This window comes from Cyrtonyx montezumae, unplaced genomic scaffold (genome assembly GCF_038088225.1).
Source record: "Cyrtonyx montezumae isolate F1298 unplaced genomic scaffold, pur_monq_1.0 scaffold_1, whole genome shotgun sequence".
NCBI classification, from domain to species: domain Eukaryota; kingdom Metazoa; phylum Chordata; class Aves; order Galliformes; family Odontophoridae; genus Cyrtonyx; species Cyrtonyx montezumae.
The window spans coordinates 23121556-23140518 of NW_027071825.1; the positions used below are offsets into that span (position 1 = coordinate 23121556).

General features: G+C 49.8%; 2 protein-coding genes across 7 annotated transcripts; both read right to left on the bottom strand.

Annotated features, from left to right (window-relative positions):
* Positions 1 to 14: 14 nt before the first annotated feature.
* On the bottom strand, positions 15 to 5013 carry LOC136053316 (dimethylaniline monooxygenase [N-oxide-forming] 2-like). 6 transcript variants are annotated; one of them, XM_065744086.1, is made up of 10 exons: positions 4797 to 5013; positions 3974 to 4111; positions 3717 to 3905; positions 3225 to 3387; positions 2712 to 2857; positions 2244 to 2443; positions 1532 to 1884; positions 1265 to 1334; positions 310 to 663; positions 15 to 177 (listed from the first exon to the last, which is right to left on the bottom strand). In XM_065744086.1, the coding sequence occupies exons 2-10, from the start codon at positions 4103 to 4105 to the stop codon at positions 144 to 146; spliced, it is 1641 nt and encodes a 546-aa protein (XP_065600158.1). In that variant the 5' UTR covers positions 4106 to 4111; positions 4797 to 5013; the 3' UTR covers positions 15 to 143. The 6 variants fall into 6 exon arrangements, with proteins under 6 accessions (XP_065600158.1, XP_065600166.1, XP_065600149.1 ...); XM_065744094.1 differs by lacking the exon at positions 310 to 663; XM_065744077.1 differs by lacking the exon at positions 15 to 177 and having other exon boundaries at positions 258 to 663; positions 4874 to 5013.
* A 7217-nt stretch (positions 5014 to 12230) lies between these two features.
* LOC136052979 (flavin-containing monooxygenase 3-like) lies at positions 12231 to 18703 on the bottom strand. The gene is made up of 9 exons (XM_065743486.1): positions 18638 to 18703; positions 18402 to 18539; positions 16576 to 16764; positions 16096 to 16258; positions 15128 to 15270; positions 14848 to 15047; positions 14380 to 14738; positions 13915 to 13987; positions 12231 to 12919 (listed from the first exon to the last, which is right to left on the bottom strand). Exons 2-9 carry the CDS (start codon positions 18531 to 18533, stop codon positions 12580 to 12582), a joined length of 1599 nt encoding a protein of 532 aa, XP_065599558.1. The 5' UTR covers positions 18534 to 18539; positions 18638 to 18703; the 3' UTR covers positions 12231 to 12579.
* Between the last annotated feature and the right edge of the window lie 260 nt (positions 18704 to 18963).

Here is an 18963-nt window from a genome sequence, read left to right on the forward strand (position 1 = left end):
GTGCATAGCACCGTTACAAGCTCACTGAGGTTTATTTCCGGCTCCCCCCTCTCCCCGGAGGTTTCCTATGAACACGACTACCTCCACGCTTGCTGTTTCCCAAATCCGCAGTGCTGAGGAGGCCCGTGCCGTGTCCATGCCCTTCAGCCTAATCCCAAACCACCCCACAGTCCCGTCCTGCCACATTACAACCACAGATAGGCCCAGAAGGGCTATCACACAGTCCCACGCACACTGGACCCACCAACACTGCCCTGCAGGCACCATCCTCATAGGGTCCCCCCTAGAAGTCCTGCCCAAGGAACCCACCCCATCCGGAGACGTTTGGAGAGGAGGACCCCTACCACCAGTGCTGTGGGCAGGGCGAGGAGGCCCAGCCAGCACCAGGAGTGTGAGGAGGCAGTGTCCGCCAACACCCGAGTTCTCAAGGGTTTCAAGACCCGCTGCCACTGCGTCAAGATGACAGCCCTGGCCCCACTCCACTGTCCCCGTCCCATCAGGCGGTACTGGTAGGATGTGCAGGGGCCGAAGAAGATGGCCAGGGCCAGCCTGGGGTCAGTCACGAGCAGCCGCAGCACGCTGGGCTTCACACCGGCACACGAAGCAATCTCGCTGGTGTAACTAATGAAATTCATCTTCAAGTTCTGCTTCTCGGACTGATTCCTTCCATAGGGCATAGAATCGATAATTAAAAAAATCAAATAGCACGTTCCCACCTTGGTTCACAGCTCTGGACTCAGAAGAGCCACTGCGTTTCAAGGTATACATGTTGGCTGAGCTCCCTCAGGCTGCCCTGCTGTAGGGTAACATAAAGAGACCTAAAGGCACCCAAGGAGCCTTTGTGCAGGGTTATCAGCAGCTGCCCTAGTGCACGGAAGAGGGTCTGCCTCCATAAGCTGCTTGTGGTCTCCAAAATGCAACCCACAGAGTGTCCTGAGCTAGGAAACTGCCCCTAAACAAGGCTCCAGTGGGCCTGGAATGGGGAGGGAGAAGCCACGAGATGGCACCCTCTGTCTGGAGGAAAACAAAGCTCCAGGGTGAGGTGCTTTGAGAGAGGATGGGTTGTGAAGAACAGGCAAAGGGACCTGCATGGGTGCTGTGCTGTTCCCTCCCCACATCACTGAGAGTTTGCTTCAGCCCAGAGCTCAGTATAGATCAGCAGAAAGGGTTTGGCAAGAGAGAGGATCGACTTTGTTCAGCTTGATTTGCTTATGAAAAGCAAAGGCATATCACGCTATACCCCAAGTATAGGAGCATCACGCACCTTTTGACAGGCAGCTGTTTTTTCAAGACTTCAGCCATCATCTTGCTGGTGGGAGGGAGCTTGTATACACCTGGGGAGAGCAAAGAGACCAGAGATCATGCACAGCACTATGAGCAGGGCAGTGAGCAGTCCTTCAACCCATACCATGCTCCCAGCACCTTCAGCAGGAGCACTGAACATGGTGAAGCCCAGCATGATGCCCAGGGCAAAAAACTGACCTCTGTTCCCTCCCCAGCTTCTCCCCCATCCTTGCAGCCCCTTTCTCACCTGCAAAGACTCCCGTCACCCAGCGAGCCTGGATTTCTGCTCCCACCATCACAGAGCCCGTCAGCTTGACCAAGCCAATGAAGGCTAATGTTGGCCTTTCCAGCTGGGGTGGGAAGATGCATTTATAGAGGGTACCATTATTTTTGATTGTGTTGCGAACTGACTCTTCTAAGAAGGAAAATGAGAAAACGTAGCCTGTGGCAAAGACCACCACATCAATGTTCTCTTCAGTTGTTCCATCTTCAAAAATGGCTGAAGTTTCAGTGAACTCCTTCACATTTGACTTCAGCACAATGGTTCCAGAGAGCATGCGAAAGGGCAGGCTTTCATTGATAATGAAATGAAAATTGGAGCTTTCACATGGGAAAAGAAGGAGAGAGGTGTTAGCATCCAGGAGAGACACAATATATCTTTTGTGACCAGATTCTAAGAAAACGATGGTAGGGAGGGATGTGAGGGGTGTGTCCCTCTGAAATGGATCTCTGTCCCCTGTGGCTTGATTAGCCATTGCAAAACGCCCTGATGTGGCGCTCAGTTGTTACAAGGACATAAACATCATTGAGCCTCCACAACCCAGCAGGGCTGCAAACAGGCACCAGAAGTGTGAAACTACACTAAATGCGTTATCAATGGGAAAAAAAAAATCTCTGATGGTTTGCAAATGTCCCCTGAAATGAAAGATAGCATCTAACCAAGAAAACAGAGCAAACACCTTTTAGCAGAAGCCAAGCCGTAGATCTCGTGGTTAAACCATGAATTCATCTTCCCAAACTTGATCCTTTTCATGATGGCTGATGGGAGAAGCCATTCAAGAAAGTGATTAAAGCGTGTGGTGCTGACCATGTCCCAGGGGAAGCCATGGTTTGCCACCCGGCTGAACACCCACGTGCTGCTCCTGGCACTGAGAAACACCTGGTAGAAAAGGCAGACCTGAGGACCTCTTCCTCAGAGGGCTGACTTCCATTTTTGCCCCATGTAGCAAATCCCAGCTCCTCTGCTTGGGAGAGAGGTCCCAAGGAAGGCAGCCAGTGTGCAGATGAACCAAGCAGTTCATGGTGGCTTTTGCAGCGTTCCCAGACAGTGCCCCTGTGGTGGGTCTTGCCAACTTTGGCTTTGAGAGAAGCCCTGGTTTTAACCTCCCTCCTCCTTGTCCCGTACCTCAGCCACCACGATGCTGTACCTTTGCAGCCACATGACTCATCTCCACAGCAATATCACAGCCAGTGTTCCCAGTGCCGACCACTAGGACCCGCTTTCCCCGGAAAGCATCTGCATCTTTGTATTCCTGGCTATGGAAGTACTGACCTCTGAAGCGGGTCTCAATACCTGTGCAGAGAGTGAGAAATGTCTCCTATCACCAGACATTTGCTCAAACTTCATGCCAAGCCCTGGTCATTCTGCTTCCCCTCTCTCCTTGCATCCAAGCCTGGTGCTGCAAAGCCCCCAGAGCTCTCAGCTCCATTCTTAGTGATGATGCTTTCACCTTCTCCCACCCTCCTGAGGAACCTTGTCACGGTCCTGCTCAGAAAATCTTCATAGAAGAGCACTGTTGCATCTTTATGGGGTGGTTTATCCATTCCTGGATACGCCCACATCCATTTTCACGGGGCAAGAGTCACACCTGCCCTGACTGGTGAGCTGTGTGGAGCAGAGGGACAACCCCAGCCCACTCCACAGCAGGTGCAGGACTCACCTGGGAAGGAAGCCAAGGGCAGGTGGGGGTGCTGGAAGTTGCCTGTGCAGACCATGACAGCATCAAAGACGTGTGACTCCTGGATGCCCTCTGTATCAGTGACCACCTCCCACTGGCCCGAGGTGGCAAAATCTGGGCGCTTCCTCACACTGATAACTGTTGCCTTGAAAAGCCCAATAAAATAGCCATCAGAGACTGTTCTGTGTTTCAGAAAGCTGCTGCTCACAAAGGACTGGGGCTGCTGAGCCTTCAGGAACCTTATTTCATATCTGAACTACTAAAATAAACCTACACCTTCCCCCTGCATGTGGCATAGGATGGGAGCATCAGGCAGTCCGTGCTCAAGCAGCCTCACTTACAACATGGAGCAAAAAATGCCGCGTTGTGTATGTCCAAAATGTGCAGAGCTCACGGGCTTTGCACCCAACATTATCCCATCCCACCCACATGATGGCAGCTCCTGCAGCCCTCCTTCTTTTGTTCACAGCCCACCTTGAATCGGATGTACCGCAGGAGCTGGAAGTGCCGAGCATACATGCGGAAATACTCCACGAGGAGGCTGTGAGGGAGGAAATTGGGGAAATCCTCCGGGCAGGGGAAGTCACTGAAGCAAGACATCTCCTTGGAGGTGTTGCTGATGATGGAGCGGTACACGCTGACCCTCCTGCAGTCTGCATTGTCCTGTGAGAAGCAAGCAGGGGTGTCATGGGGGCACAGGGGAAGGAGAAAACCAGGCAGAGCTCACTCACAGAAAAACACCACAGCCCCCCGAGGTCCTCGCTCCTCTCGAAGCAGGTGGGCTCCAGCCCCTCGTCCAGGCAGCACTTGGTGGCCACCAGCCCGCTGGCCCCAGCCCCGATGACAGCCACTCGGTGCACCATGGTACCCTGTGGGCAGCGAGGGGACAGACTGTGATCAACAAGGGAAGAATGAGTGCAGGGATCAGCAAAACCACCGTGCTTTTCCTCCCACCCCCATGGCTTGGTTTCATGATTTCGTTTTTAATTACCATTAAGTAGAGTTCTCTTGGAAAGAAAAAAAGCCTTTACAAAAAAAAAAAAAAAAAAAGACTGCCACGATGCCTGATGGGATGGGGGCATGGAGCAGCAATTCAGAAGTTGTGCAGTGTTGTGAAAGTGCTGCTTGCATACAAAACAAGCACGGCAAGAAACCCAGGCGATGTGGGGTTTGGGAGAGGGAGTGCAAGTTCAGCTTTGTAAACCGAGCTATGCCAAAACCAGCATAATCAGAGGAATGAAAACAAGTCTGTGCAGACTCTGACTAGGTAACAAGCATTTCTCCTGCGAAGTCTGAATAAAGATTCACTTAGAACTTGATTTCAAGTGATTTTATGTCGAAGATTAAGTTAATTCAAATAGGAGCTGGAGGAGAGTGTGAAAATCCAGAGAAAATCACCCAGTAGAAGCAAGGGACTTGAGCACGCCCACAGACGCTCCCGTCCAGCTGCAGCTTGCTGTGCCACAGAGACAGGCACAAAGCCCTGTAGCAAAGCGAGTGTGCCTTTCAAGCCACAGAGTCACCACTCCCTCTCCCTAAAACCCCCAAACTCACCTGCCCCGATGCCAGCCCCGCTGGCTGGATGTCTCGACAGTGCGCAGAATGCAGCCAGAAAGGAATTCAGAGCAAACCTTCTCAGTGCCTTTGCTGCGTAGGGATCATCCGGTCTCCTCTTGGAGCTTCTCCAAGCACGGATTTAAAGGCGAGGAGGAATCCTGCCTGGCCCTGCTTGCAGGACTCTTGCACCGTCGACCTTTACACCTATGCTCACTCCGCCACCAGCGCTTGAACGTGTGCACAGCAAAGATGTGGACCTTAATCCTGAAGGCAGTGTGCTTGTGGGGACTCCCACCCGTGACACTGGGGTCATGTCTATGCCTGGGGACCTCTGTGTCCTACCCCATCGTGGGGTACCCACAGGGCAATTGGCCTCCAGGCTCCCTGCACTCACCTGCTGGCCTGGGGGGGACACAGGCTACTGGAAACCCCCCAAAACACCTTCATATTACCCTTACAGAAACTCAGCAAATTGCAGGAAGCAGTGGCTTGGTAAAACTCGCCATGGTTTACAACTCAATGGGAAATGGCTTTACAAAGCTTATAATGATAGCTCCCTGCCCAAAGCGAGGTCGGAGACAGAAAAGGAAAAGATGCCATCACCCCTGTTTCCAGCACTGCTGTCTGGTTGTAGCTGTAGTCCCCCAGCGATGGGAGCATGCACAGACCCTTAGGTTTATGCTCAGCCTGTCTGTCAACAGAGGTTGCTCCAGAAGTAATGCCTCCCGTTTATTTCCAGTTAATAACAACAGTTGCTTCAGTTGCACCTGAGTCTTCCCTGTATCCTGGTGGACCTTTTCCAAATGATCTTACCAGAACAGGGTTTTTTGTTGTTGTTCGGTTATGGTGGGGTTTTTTTTGTTTGTTTGTTTGTTTTTTGTTTTTAATCTATTTTTAACTAGTTTTACCTTTGCTCTCTGCAGAGACATCACGTGCTGTGTGAAAAAGGCAGCAGCACCCTCTAGCTTCCCCTCTAACTCATTTCCACTGTACGCTTCAGGAATGCACGGTGACTTGGAGTGTTGCTTCAAGCTCATCTGCCCATGGAATGCACAGCTTCTCCTCCCACCACAATATGTAAATATATAAAACATATTGTCATATATAATATATTTTGTATTACGTGATATATACAATATATAAAATAACCACATTTCACAATTCTCTATTAAATAGACAGCAATTATTCTGTCCCATATTCTGTTTTACTCTTCTACATCTTTTCTCCTATAGTGATCCAGGTGAAGCACGGATTAATACAGCACACCTAATTTTTCGTGCTTTCCCTATTCATTCATTCATTCATAATTCTCAGCCTTTGACCTTACCTCTTGGCAGCCTGCAAGCTCCAGGCCAAAGCCTTGAGACAGCAGTTCACAGGTGACTCGGATCTCCGTGCTGGGAGGTGAGATAATTTGTGTGTACAGCTTTTTTTTTTTTTTTTTTTTTTAATTCTGCTGCATTAATTTGCATGTATTACCATTAATTTATCTGCCATTTTGTCTCAGGATCGTAGCAAATTCCCCAGCTCACCAAGCAAGCTTCAGTCTCAACTACCTCAAATCAATACATTCCCAACCTTAGCATACAAAATATCAGGGTCAAACCACAGGTTACATCAGCTCAGCACAAGCAAATAAATCAGTGGCTGGATGCAGGGACTTATAGTTTCCAGCCTCTGCTATAGATGCAGGGAGCAGTGTGTGCTGCTGTCCATCATCTTCACATTTACTTCCTTCTCCATCACAGGGTGTGGAGGCAGCTGACAGAAGCCTGGGAAACAGATAAGAGCATCCTGGGGGTTTAACTTGTAGGGGGAGGGATACATGGACTCATTCTGCAATAGAAAGTGGGGGAAGCCCCAGGGAAGTCTCATTATTTGTATTCAGCTTGGCAGCTCTCATTCTGCCAAAGCCCAGCCCTGCGCATTGAGATGAACTCGCCTCCACATTTTCTTCTCCTCTGGTGTTCATTGGGGACAAACCACTTATCCCTTAAGAAGCACCAAGTCCTGCCAAGATAGATCCACCAGAGTTCCTTTGAGCACACCTGAGTTTCCATATTCATCTCTGTGCTCTGAAATATTTGAGAGAGACAAGATTTTCCCAGACTGAAAGCATTTTGCTACAGGGGAGCCCATGTAGAAAACCACAATATCAATGAGCTCCTCTTCAGGGCAGTTGTGGAAAACAATCAAGTTGTCCTCATACAATACTTCAAGCACAGAATCATTACGGTTGGAAAAGACCACTGAGATCATCAGGCCCAACCCCAACCTACCCCCAGCATTCCTACTGACCGTGTCCCCCAGTGCCACACCTCCATACTTCTTGAATATCTCTAGGGATGGTGACCACACCACCTCCCCAGGCAGCCCATTCCAGTGCCCGACCACTCCTGAGTTTTTCCTAACATCCAACCTGAACCTCCACTAGTGCAACTTGAGACCATTCATCCGGACCATTGGTGGTGGTGTCTCCACGGCCACGCAGCTGACCCCCACCCTGATGTTCCCTCCCAAATTGCTCACGCCCACCACAAGGATGGGATTCCCCTTAAGTCCATTAGGCCGTTTGTACTGCTGGTCAGGAAAGCATCAGCCATGAAACAATACTTAATTACTTGAGCACCTGTGACTGTTATAGGGACAAGTTCTGCAGGGATGATTCAGATGGCAAGAGAAAGGAGCTGCAATCCATGGCCAGTGGGGTCTTGGGGAGGCCCAGCCCTCCATCCGACGCACACAGAATTGATGTTTCCCTGCCAAACTGAGCTCTTTCACATCTATGCACAGCAAACAAAGCTTTCACTCCCTTTACCTGGACTCTTAATTTACAAACCAGATGAACATTTAAAGCCATTTAATCTCTCTCTCTCTCTTTCCTTTTTTCCCCAATAAAGAAACCCATCCCCTTTCTGCATGCCAGCCAGGCTGCTCATAAAGCCCAGCAGTTGCCCTGGAAACTCTCTTTATGAGTCTGCAGCTCAGGCACAAACCACTGCCAATTTTTGTTGCAGTCGTGTTTAAACTACCCCTCTTTATCAGCCTAACAAATATTTGTGTCTGATCTGTGGAGCTCTGCCACTGCCTTTCCTAGAAAAGCAGGGCCAAACGTGCATGGGACTGCTCCCAGCCCATGCATCCTGTCTGCTGTCCCCAGGAAAGATGCCACCAGCTTTGATACTTATGGAGCTGTAACACTGCAGCTTTAGAAATGCTTTGCTTCTGTCTCCAAAAGCCTTCCTGCTGGGGAAGTTTGAGCTGGACAGATGGATGGCTGCTGGACTGCTGCAAGCCCCAGCTTAAGCCCAGCGTGGTCACCAACCTGGTGGCACCATGGCTAAGTGGCACCAGCTCCTCCCCACCAGGATATGCTTTTAGCTGCTGGGAGACAGTGGCACTTTGAGGAGACAGTGGCACAATGGGGGACAACAGAGTCAGCAGCAAGTAGCTTTCAGTAGAAAAGTGGGGTTGGATGAATTTCTACGTAACACCCGATTTCCTATGAACAATTTCAGCTTTCAGTAAAAGCTTCAATACTCTTGGCTTTCCAAATTCAAAGTGAAAACTGGACTTTGTCAGGTTGAAGGAAAAAAAGCACAAGCATAAGCTGTTTATTTATTCACTACTTTTTTTCCCCCTTGTATGTCAGGAGTTAACTTGCATGACAAGCATCCCAGCTATGCATGGCATTTTGTTCCCTACCCTATAGCAGAGAAACCAGTGATAATGCCCAGAACCCCATGCCCCTGCTCACCCCATAGCAAGTACTGCCACCCTCCTGTGCTCTCCCTGTGGCAGCTAACCCCAAAAACACATGGAGAATGCTCAACTCACTGCTCAGGAGGGCTCAAAACACAGGACACCCACAGATAGTGCTGGCTGACTATCCCCTTACCTCTCCACACCACACTTACTGCTGCAGGTGGAGCAGCCCCACCTCAATTTATAGGGAACACATAGGGCTAGTGTGGGTCTGGCTGCTTCCACAGTGGTTGCACAACCTGGGTGTGCTGTGGGAGGAGCAGTAGTGCCTGGGACTTGGCACCAGCCTGCTTGAATGGCAGCGACCACCACGGATGGCCAAAGGGGACTGTGGTGGTGGGAAGGACTGGAATGATGCAGAGGCATCCCAGGTGCATTCAGGTGGTGGTGCCCAGCAAACTGGGAGAAGACAAAATAACCACCAGCACAGCAAGATCCTAAAGGCACAAAAAAAGTTGGCAGAGGTTGTGCAGAGGCTGTTGGGAAAGGACTGTGGCTTTAGGACAATTAAGGTTTAGGAAGAGACTGTGGGGGTCTCTGCCCGGCCCTCCCACATACAAAAGATCTTGCACCTGCAGAAGTGCTTGCTAGCACTTGGCAAGAGAACACTGAGAATCCACAAAGGAAAACATGTTGTTCACATGCTCCTGGCTCCCCAGATTCCCCAGCTGCTTGCTGTCAGTGGGACATCACTATCAGGGCTCTGGAAGGAGAGAGCTGGGAGAAACCAGCCTGCCCTATGCAGGCTGAATTGAATGGAAAGGAATAACAGCTTCTTGTCACCTCATTGAGGCTTCTGAGATGCCTCCCAGCACTGAGCAGAAGGCTGAAATCCCATTCCCCCAGCCCAGGGTGAGGAGGCTGCAGGAGGGGTGCATGGGGACAGAGAAAACTGAGAGCAGCTGCTGGTGGCAATGTGCCCCTATCTTTTAGAGACGGATTTTGGCCCTGAAAAAAATCGCTGAATTGCTTGTGCACTGAAGCAGGAGAGATGCCCCCAGGGTTAAAAGGCAATTTTCCTGCTAAAAACAAAACCACCAACAAAACTCACTACCCCATGCAGCAGGGGCTGTTTTCCTGTTTACTGTGTGCTGGGAACAGTAAAGAAGACCCTAAAACAAGCAGCAGCAACACCAGCACCACATTTATGATTCTTTTTATCAAAGCCAAGTATGTTCAGTACCTTGAGCTCTCACAAGAGATGTCACAGAGGAGACCCAAAGGTTGTGCCAGGGCAGGCACAGGCTTGTGAGCAGAGCACAAGTGTTTTACTCCAACACACCTGGCAAACTTTAACCTGATTTAATAAGAAGTTCTGTGTTTTCCTTGAGTGTAGGCTGTGGACTTTGTCACTGTGAAGTTGCTGTCCTTGTTAAACCTTCTGCCTCCCATTGTGCCAGTGGAAGCAGGAAAGGAGCTGCCCTTAGCATATTGAGTTTGGAGGTTTCTATCTGTACAGTAAACAGTTTCCATCAGACGATGAATTAAAAGTGTTCTGAAGAATTCTGTCAACACAGTTGATTCTGTAAACTCTGACCCTCCTGAGCTCGGTGTTGAAATGCTTTCAATTCCTACAAGTACTCCAAAAGCATCTCAAGTAGAGGTGTGCTGCGCTTGACATTCCCAAACCCTGGCACAGAGACACAGCAGTGCTCTCCATCCTGCAGGGATGAGCTCTTGCACCACCTCAGCTCCCACCCAGGAGCACCTTCTGTGTTGATTCCTAGAATGAAGTTCTGAGTAAGTGCAAAAATCCCAACACTAAGCAACCTGCTGCTCCCTAAGAACTCAAGTAGAATCATAGAAACACTAAGGCTGGAAAAGACCTCTAGCAGCACTAAGTTGAACCTCAGCCCACCCCCATCATGTCCACAGACCACATCCCTCAAGTGCCACATCTCCACAGTTCTTGAGCACCCCCAGGGACGGTGACCTCACCACCTCCCTGAGCGACCTGTTGCAAATCTCCACAGCAGAGCCAAGCTATCAGCCAACAACATTTGGAGAGATTCAAAGACATTTTGCAACATCACCTCTTCATCAGTTTAAACGCCAGCTTCCTTAAATTGACAGAGGAGCTCACAGCTTGACTTGCTGATCGGTTTGAGGAGATGCTGGGCACACACTGGTGGTCCTAGTGCCATAGGGCTGCATTGGCTGATGGAAAGAAAAGAGCATAGGACCTTTGGTTTCATGTATACAAAGTGGATTTGGAAAGAGCACCAGAGGTGAGCTGGCGATGCCTCTCCTGAGGTTGTTGTGACCCAAGTCCCACCCAGGACAGTAGAATCCTTAGATCGACCACTGCACATCTGCCTCTGCTAAAGAGAGTCTTTAGCAAAAAAGGCTGTGCTTCGTCCCAGCAGCACAGTCCTCCCCCTTGCTGGAAGGCTCCCATAGGTTTGTTCAGATTGCAAAATAAGTGGAGTTGCAAAACACGCAAAAAAAAAAAAAAAAAAAAGAAAAACAAAACCAGAAGAAAGTACATTTTTTATTTCTTCATCTTTTCAATTTGTCTGGAAGGAATATCAGCCAGTTGTTGGGTTGTTTTCTGCAGTTTTAGGGCAGGGTTATAGAAGGTACCTGACGTTGGGTTCACCAGCACCAGGTGTTCCTGCTGTAGGCTCCTGCAGCCTGGTCAGCTCCAGACACAGCATCTGTCTCCTGGGATGTAGCTCCTCATCTCCCAGCCCTCCTTGCAGCCCTCTGCCCAGCTCCCAGCCCCATCTACCACCTCCTTACACCAGCATCTAAGCTACTTCCTTCAGTTTTTTTGGAGGTTCTCAAGGCAAAACCTCACCTCACCCAAGGTGTTGAGGGGGTAATCCACCCACTCTACAGCAGGAGACACCAAAACTGTTACTGGTTGCATCACAAAAGCCTTTCAGTCAGACCATGGTGAGCCACACTGAGCCTGCTGGACTTCAGACCTGGCTGGGCAGGCATAGGCTTTTAAATCTGTTTGCTGTGAGCAAGCCTGAGCAGAGTAAATAACAGGTCAGGCAGGACTGGAGCAAAGACTCATGTCTTCTGACTAGGGATCAGCTACTCCATACCCTGCACTCAGAATCACCTAGAGAGCAGGACCTGGCCACGGTCCTCATGATGAAATCACCAGTTCATCTTTCTGGTCACCAGTGTGCATTCAGATGTTTTATTCCAGGCTTCACCTTCGAGGAACTTCTGAAATGGGAAGCGCATCCACATTTCAGCTGGTATAGGGTTGATTTTTCCTTGGGGAAATTGCTTGTGCCTCATTTGTTTTGTGTGTGTATATATATATGCATAAATGTATAAAATAATTATCATAACTGTAATTCTTTTTTTTTTCTCTTCCTTTTTCTGTCTTTGTAAATAGGTTCTCTCTCCACCCATGAGTTATACTTTGTGGGTTTTTTTTCCCAGTTCTCTTCTCCATACCACTGGGGAAAGGAGGAGTGAGCAGTGGCACAAAAATCTGGTTAAGGGATCCTTTCTGGAGCAATCTGTTGACAGCTGGAATCACCACAGGTAGTTACTGGTTCTATACACATCAAATAATCCATTGTGCAATGAGCAGGGCACGTCTCTGCTAAAGCCACATCAGCACATTGTCACCCAGCCCAGGTACCTCAGCCTGCTCAGAAGGGCCAATCCAGGCAAGCTTATTTATCCCAGAGCACACGTTTTACACCAAAACATTTATTGAACAGGCAAGCACGGTGGCTCTACTTCTCCACTAGAGAAAAAGACTGTAGAAAGGTGGAACTGAAGATGTGTAGCAATGCAGCACACTCTGAATGCATGTATAGAGGTAAAATAACCATCTGACACTTACACTTTGTCCTTTGTCATAGTCACAGCTGAGAAAGGCCTGAAATTCACAAGGCACTGAGGTTACACCAATTTACATTGTTGTATAATTATATATAGGAGCTCTTGTTGGATTATCTGGGCAAGGAGTCAGGCAGCAGCACGGATAGTCACCAGCAGAAAGCACCCCACACACAGAAGCCACTTGGTAAGCCTGCAGCCCTACCAATAGAGCATGGTGAGGAGGAGGAGGAGTGGGAGGAAGAGCATCCCCAACACCAGCAGGCTGGGGAGGGTACTGTTGGCAGGGGGGGCTTCACGTGTCCTCGTGGGCTTCAGCGTCCGGTCCCACTGGGTGAGGATGGCCCTCCTGGCCCCACTCCACTTCCCTGGCCCCATCAGACGGAACTGGTAGGGGCTGCAGGGGCCAAAGAAGACCTTCAGGGCCAATCGTGGGTCTGTCAGCAGGAGCTTGAGCACGTTGGGCTTTGCACCAATAGCTGAGGTCAGCTCGTCCATGTAGGTGATATAATCAGTCTGCAGCGTCTTGCTTGAGCTGAACCTTTGGGAGAGAGGGCAGAGGAAGAGAGGAGAGGCTTTAGCTCTTATTTCTTTCAACACGACATCTTGTGTTCCTGCTGTTTGAGGAGACCCTGAAGCAGCAGCCAGGATGGGCGGGGAGGAAATCCTCCTTAAATTCAAACACATTCAGTGCAGGGTCAAAATAGCACAGGGATTTGGCAGGGAACACAGACAGCACTCTGAGCTCTGCACCCATCTTTTCCCATGACATTTAGGCAAGGGATGGGAAATCTGCTCTCCCACAGAGCCCCAAGAGCAGGTTGATTTGCCCCTTGTCAACGTGGGGAAGGTGGCACCTGTCCCTGCTGTCCCCCCAAACTGGGGAGCGGTGCTGGGCTGGGACATGGCCACACATCTCTGCTGCTGGCGATGGTGAAGGGATCTGGCTCCCACTGCAGTGCTGTGCTTTGGAACTTCCTGCAATGCAACAGTTTCTAAAAACAACAGAAAACATTGCTTGGGCCAGATTCAGATACGACTGTATTTTCAAAGTATTGCTTCACTATAACATGAGATACGTGCAAAGAGGGGTGTAAACAAGACCTTTGTGTACTTTAAGAAACAAAAAAATGTTACTGGAGAATGGGGGAATGTTCTGTTTTTGCTGGGGCCTCACCGTGCAAGTAAGAATTTTTTTTTTCAGGCTGATAACACTCTACAAATGCTGCAAAGCAGCATTTTTAGATAGGAAATCTTACCATCACAGATTTTCTGCACAGATTTGCCCAATTCAAACTCCCTGGGGCAGGTGGAAACCTGAGAACTGACACTAGGAAGCTGGGTAGGACCTTCCTGTGTTGGTCCCCATGGGTTTACTCATCTGGGGCATGAATGGGGCACTTCAGAAGAGCCTCCTTGCAAGGAGCTTTCCCCCTCTGCAGCTCTCCACCTGCCCACATCCAGCCCACCCAGGCTGAGATGACAGCAAAGCTTTTCCTCCTCCTTCCTGGGCAGTGTCTCATGAACTGCACCTACCATTTGACTTTAAACCTCTTCTTCTCCTCTATGTCCTCCAGCATCTCACTGACCGGAGGGAGCGTGCAGAGCCCTGGAAAGAGTACAAAGAATGTCAGCGAAGGGTGATGAAGACCAGGAGATCCCTCCTGCAGCAGGGGTCAGCTGAATCCTTGGGCACTTCCCTTGGGTGTCAAGATTTGAGCTTGGATGAAATGTGGGTCCCGGGGCTGTGATAAAATGGATTCCCCTCTCCTTTAGGATGTGTGGTAATGCCCAGAGAGCTGCCCCAGCACAGGGACCTCATTGCCATCTGCAGTTGGTTATAAGTGACCTATTCCCCATGCTACAAGGCAGCTCATCCCAGGGAGAACCCGTCACTAGTATTCCCAGCACTCAGGCTCTGCCCTCATTTTTAGTATGAACCTGCATATTGCTGATGGGAAATGCTACTTCCCTTGTAGGGACTTTAGCTCATTCACCTACCCTGAAACACCTTGACTGCCCAGCGGCACTGGGCATCTGCTGTTGGGATGGCAGATCCAAAGGACTGGACCAACCCTATGACTGCCAAGGTTGGCTTCTCGAGCTGGGGAGGAACAATGTATTTGTAGAGGGCAACCTCATTGTTCTTGCTTTTGATGATGGATTTATCCTCCATGAATGGAAAGGAGTGAGAGTAACCAGTGGCAAAGATAACCACGTCGACGTCGTCCTGCACAGTCCCATCTTGGAACAAGACTGATGTTTCTCTGAATTCCTTCACGTTTGGCTTTATCAGCACCACACCACAGGTGATGCGGCTCAGGATGTCATCGTTCAACAGCGGTTCCTTGCGGGATGCTCTGCAAGGAAAAAGGCCAAGGCTGCTCCTGCTGCTGGCCCTGGACAGGCTCGGTCCCACCCCACGTGGGACCAGCACTCCTGGTGGCTTTGGAGACAGACTGTGCTTACCCATCCAACGGCATAAGGCCAAAATCCTCGTGCTTGTACTGCTGGTTCATGCTCCTGACATAGAGCCAGTCGCTGACTGACTTGGGGAGAAAGTTATCCAGCCATGTCCAGAAGCGAGTGATGAGCAGCATGTCCCAGGGGTAGCCAAAGTTCCAGACACGGCTCACCACCCAGGAGCCGCTTCGGGAGCTCAGGTAAACCTGGGGTATAGCAAGGCACAGGTGAGCCAAGCCCCACAGGGGCCACCAGCTCCAACTAACCCTGGTGTAGGTCCCCATACCTGTGAGGCCACGGTGCTGAGCTCCACAGCAATGTCACAGCCAGAGTTGCCCAAGCCGACCACCAGTACCTTCTTCCCTCTGAACTTTTCTGGCTCCTTGTACTCCCGGCTGTGTAAGTAGCAGCCTTTAAACTTCTCTATCCCTGGGAGCAGGAAGACAAAAGAAGATGTAAATCATCAGTGAAGAAGTGTGGCTGTGTTAGCCTTGGCTGCTCCCATTCCTGCAGGAGCATGTTTAGGAGTTGCTCACAGCAGAGGGATGCTGCAAACCTGCAGATGGCTTTTTGTCTCTGGATTCATTCAATATTTAAACAGAGAGGAGCCCCGGCATGCAAGAACAGGATAACTTTGTGTGGTATTTGAGTGGTATTTGTGTGTCTTAAAGGTGCAACCCCAGCATCACCCTGAGTCACCAGACCAGCCACGGTCCATCTGCTTGGGGTCTCTCAGTGCCTTTGCACCATTAAGTGATGGGAAAGCAACTTTAATTTCTGAAACAGAAGGTGACAAAGGACACAACGGGAGTTTTCCAGGCAGGCAGTGTCCCAAGACCTCATGTCCCCCAAACAGACCCCCAGCACCAAATAATTCTCATCATGGAGAAGTTTCCCTGCTGCTGATCCTGTCAGCAGAAGCAAAGTTTGAGCACAGCCTTTGTACTAGAAACCATGGGAAAATGCCAGAAGAAGTGCTTTACGAAACCCATTAGTGAAGAAACTTTTATTAAATGGAAACACCCTGCAATAATTTTTCTAGGAAGTATTAGCATTGCCTCCAGTATAAATGTCCCTGCTTTGACATTGTTTGGATACAGTCTTTTTTCTTAAAAATGTTGAACAGAGCTCACCCCTAAAACCAATCTTTGTTTGAGAAGTTTTGTTTTTTAGGGGAAGGAAAAAAACCCCAACATTTGAATGTAAAGTGCACACCTGTCTGTGTGATGGCTGAATCATGTTCATATGGCTTACCTGGGAAACTGGCAAGAGGGAGGTTAGGGTAGACATGGTGCCCAGTGCAAACCATAACAGCATCAAAAACTGCTGCCTCTTCCTTCCCATCTTTCTGTGTAACCACCTCCCATTGTCCCGTAGCACTGAAGTCAGGGCGTTTCTTTATCTTGGTGACCAGGGTCTTAAAGGAAAGAGCTAAAGGTTTGGAAAGTGCTCCAGGAGCTCCACTGCAGCCAGGCAGGCACTGTCCCCATCCCCACCAGACACAAGATCACAGATTTAGCAATTATTTTGGATATAGAAAACCCACTGGTGTCCTCACACTCCGTGTGATTTTCCACCCGCAGAAGCAATGGTTTCCCCACGTCTGTTGGTTATTTGACTCTACCCAACCAGAAGCTGGTGAGACCCAATTTAACAAAACCAGTAAGATTTTTCCCCAGGGTGTATACCCCAGGACATTCCCTGAGACACAGCAGAGATGCCCATCCCACCTACCTTGAAGCGGATGTGTCGGAGAAGGTCAAAGTGCTGTGCGTAGTTACGGATGTACTGGTAGAGCCGTTTGTTGTGTATGTAGTTGGGGTAGTCATCAGGGAAGGGGAAGTCAGGGTAGCACATCATCTCCTTGCAGGAATTGGTGAAGACACTGCAGTAGATGCTAGCTCTGCCTTCCTCTGGCTTTTCCTGGAGGGAGAGGAGAGGGGAGGGCTCCAGTTAGAGGGGCCAGTCATGGATATCCCCGAAAGTCATAAGCCAAAGGCAAGAAAATGCTAAGCCAACCTGGAGATGACCTTACCCAATGTCATAACTATTAGGAAAGCCTCAGTTTTGGGGGCCTGAACCACAGTATCTGGCTCTGAGTGATGTCTTCTCCTGCAGCCCACCTCCTCCCATGCTTTCTATCCCCTCCTTGCCTGGCCAGGTAATTTCCAGCCAGCCTCACCAACCAAGCCCAGAAACAAGGGCACTGAGTGCCCCAGATGATCATCCCCAGCCCATTGCTTACCTTCCTTGTGCACTCAAGGGATTTGTGGGCTCATCCGAAAAAGCCATACACAGTACTTCCCTGTAATAACCTCAGAGTCCTCTACTTGGTATTATGTCTTCTGCATTTAACTTGTAGAAAAATCAGTTATGATGTTGTCAGGGCTTAACTTTGGGTACACACACAGCTGCTGTTTTCAACTTGAAGCCTCTCCTCATAAACACGACTTGCAGAGCTTAAAGTGATATTTCTCTCTGCTTAGCTGGAGCACACAGGGGACACTGCAGGCTTATTGCTCACAAGGGAATGAAATCCAGTCACCATCTGCAGCTAAGATAAATACTCTGTGAAACTGCCCTAAATCTGCTCTCCATGCATCTGGTCCACTGGCCAACATACTGTGACAGAGCAAGGGTCAAATCCCTGCCAAAACTTCAGATGCCCCATGTACAAGATGATCCAGCACTGCTGTCTGGACACCAGGACTTTCAAAGCAGCTGTCCTAACACTATTGACTTTTCTAGCTGGGATTCATGTTTGCAGCTTTGCCCAGGGGGTATTGGAAATGAAGCAAGGGAACAGCAAATTTTGGGTTGTCACCTCGCTGTGGGTTCACCTGGGTAGGCAGAACACAGCAAATGTGCAACATTTACCACATCTTTAACAAGTCAAAGGGCTAATTAATAAAACAACGCTCCACCCAAGCAGAACTGCCACAAAACTTTGACTTTTCTGCTGTTAAAATTTGCTTAAAAATATACCCAAGGGAGTTCGAAGGAAACTGAAGAACAGAAACTTATTTGCTTCAAAACAAAACATAAATAAGTCAGAAAGAAAAAGAAAAAGAAAAAAAACCCCACCAAACTCTAAGTGTTTTATTACACTCTTGTCAAAATAAGAGTCTCACTGGGGCTGGAGGTGTTAGTGTTCCAGCTGTCCTCAGAATCAGCCAGCCCAGATGAATGTCTTCCTGAAATCACTCTGTACAGCATTTTTCCACCCCCAAAATATTCTGGGTTAAAAATTAAACCAATTCCTTGGGTTTCTAGTGATAGAATTTGGGGGTGACCCCAGGCAGGGCCCAGGGGAACACCCCAAAGCCATCAAGTGTAGTAGCCAAGTGACCCCTGTGAGTGCAAATGTGCCCCGAAGGGCTGTGAGGAGGGCATTCCCCAGGCACTTTGGAGCTGGTTACCAACACCCAGAGCTAAACTGATGTCTTCACCCCTCTACCATGGGTTTTCACATGGTCATTTCCTCCACTTGCAGCCACTACTCCCCAAAACTCTCCCCCAGCTCCAGATTACCACAAGATCATGCAGCCTCAGCCCCTCACCGTGTAACGCCAGAGCCCCCCGATGTCCTCGCTCTGCTCGAAGCAGGTGGGCTCCAGCCCCTCTTCCAGGCAGCACTTGGTGGCTGCCAAGCCACTGATGCCTGCACCCACCACGGCCACGCGTCGCACCATGGTGTCCTGCAGGTGGGAGAGCGGCTGTCATGGACCACATAGCACTTCTAGGGCCAGTCTGGCCCCGTGCAACACCTGGAGCTCTTTCATCTGACCTCGCTTACCTGTGCAGCTGGTGGTGCCTCAGAGCTTGGAGTGGAAGCTGTGGGAGGAGAGGATCTGCAGCTTCGAGGCGTTTCCTGCCAAGAGTGAAGCTTTTATCTGGTGCGGTATGGGAGGCAGGGCCAGAGCCCTACGGCAGTTTGGATGGCTGCCTTCTGCTGGGTGGACTTTAGCAGTCCCGCAGCTGCAACATGAGGAGCTGCGGGCTCGGAGCTCCTGAGTTAGGAAATCAGTGCTTTGGGATGGAATTATTTCCAAGACAGAGGCCAAGGCCACCAAGCAGCTGCCCCCAGCACCTCTGCAAACCAACACGGCAATGCCCGAATCA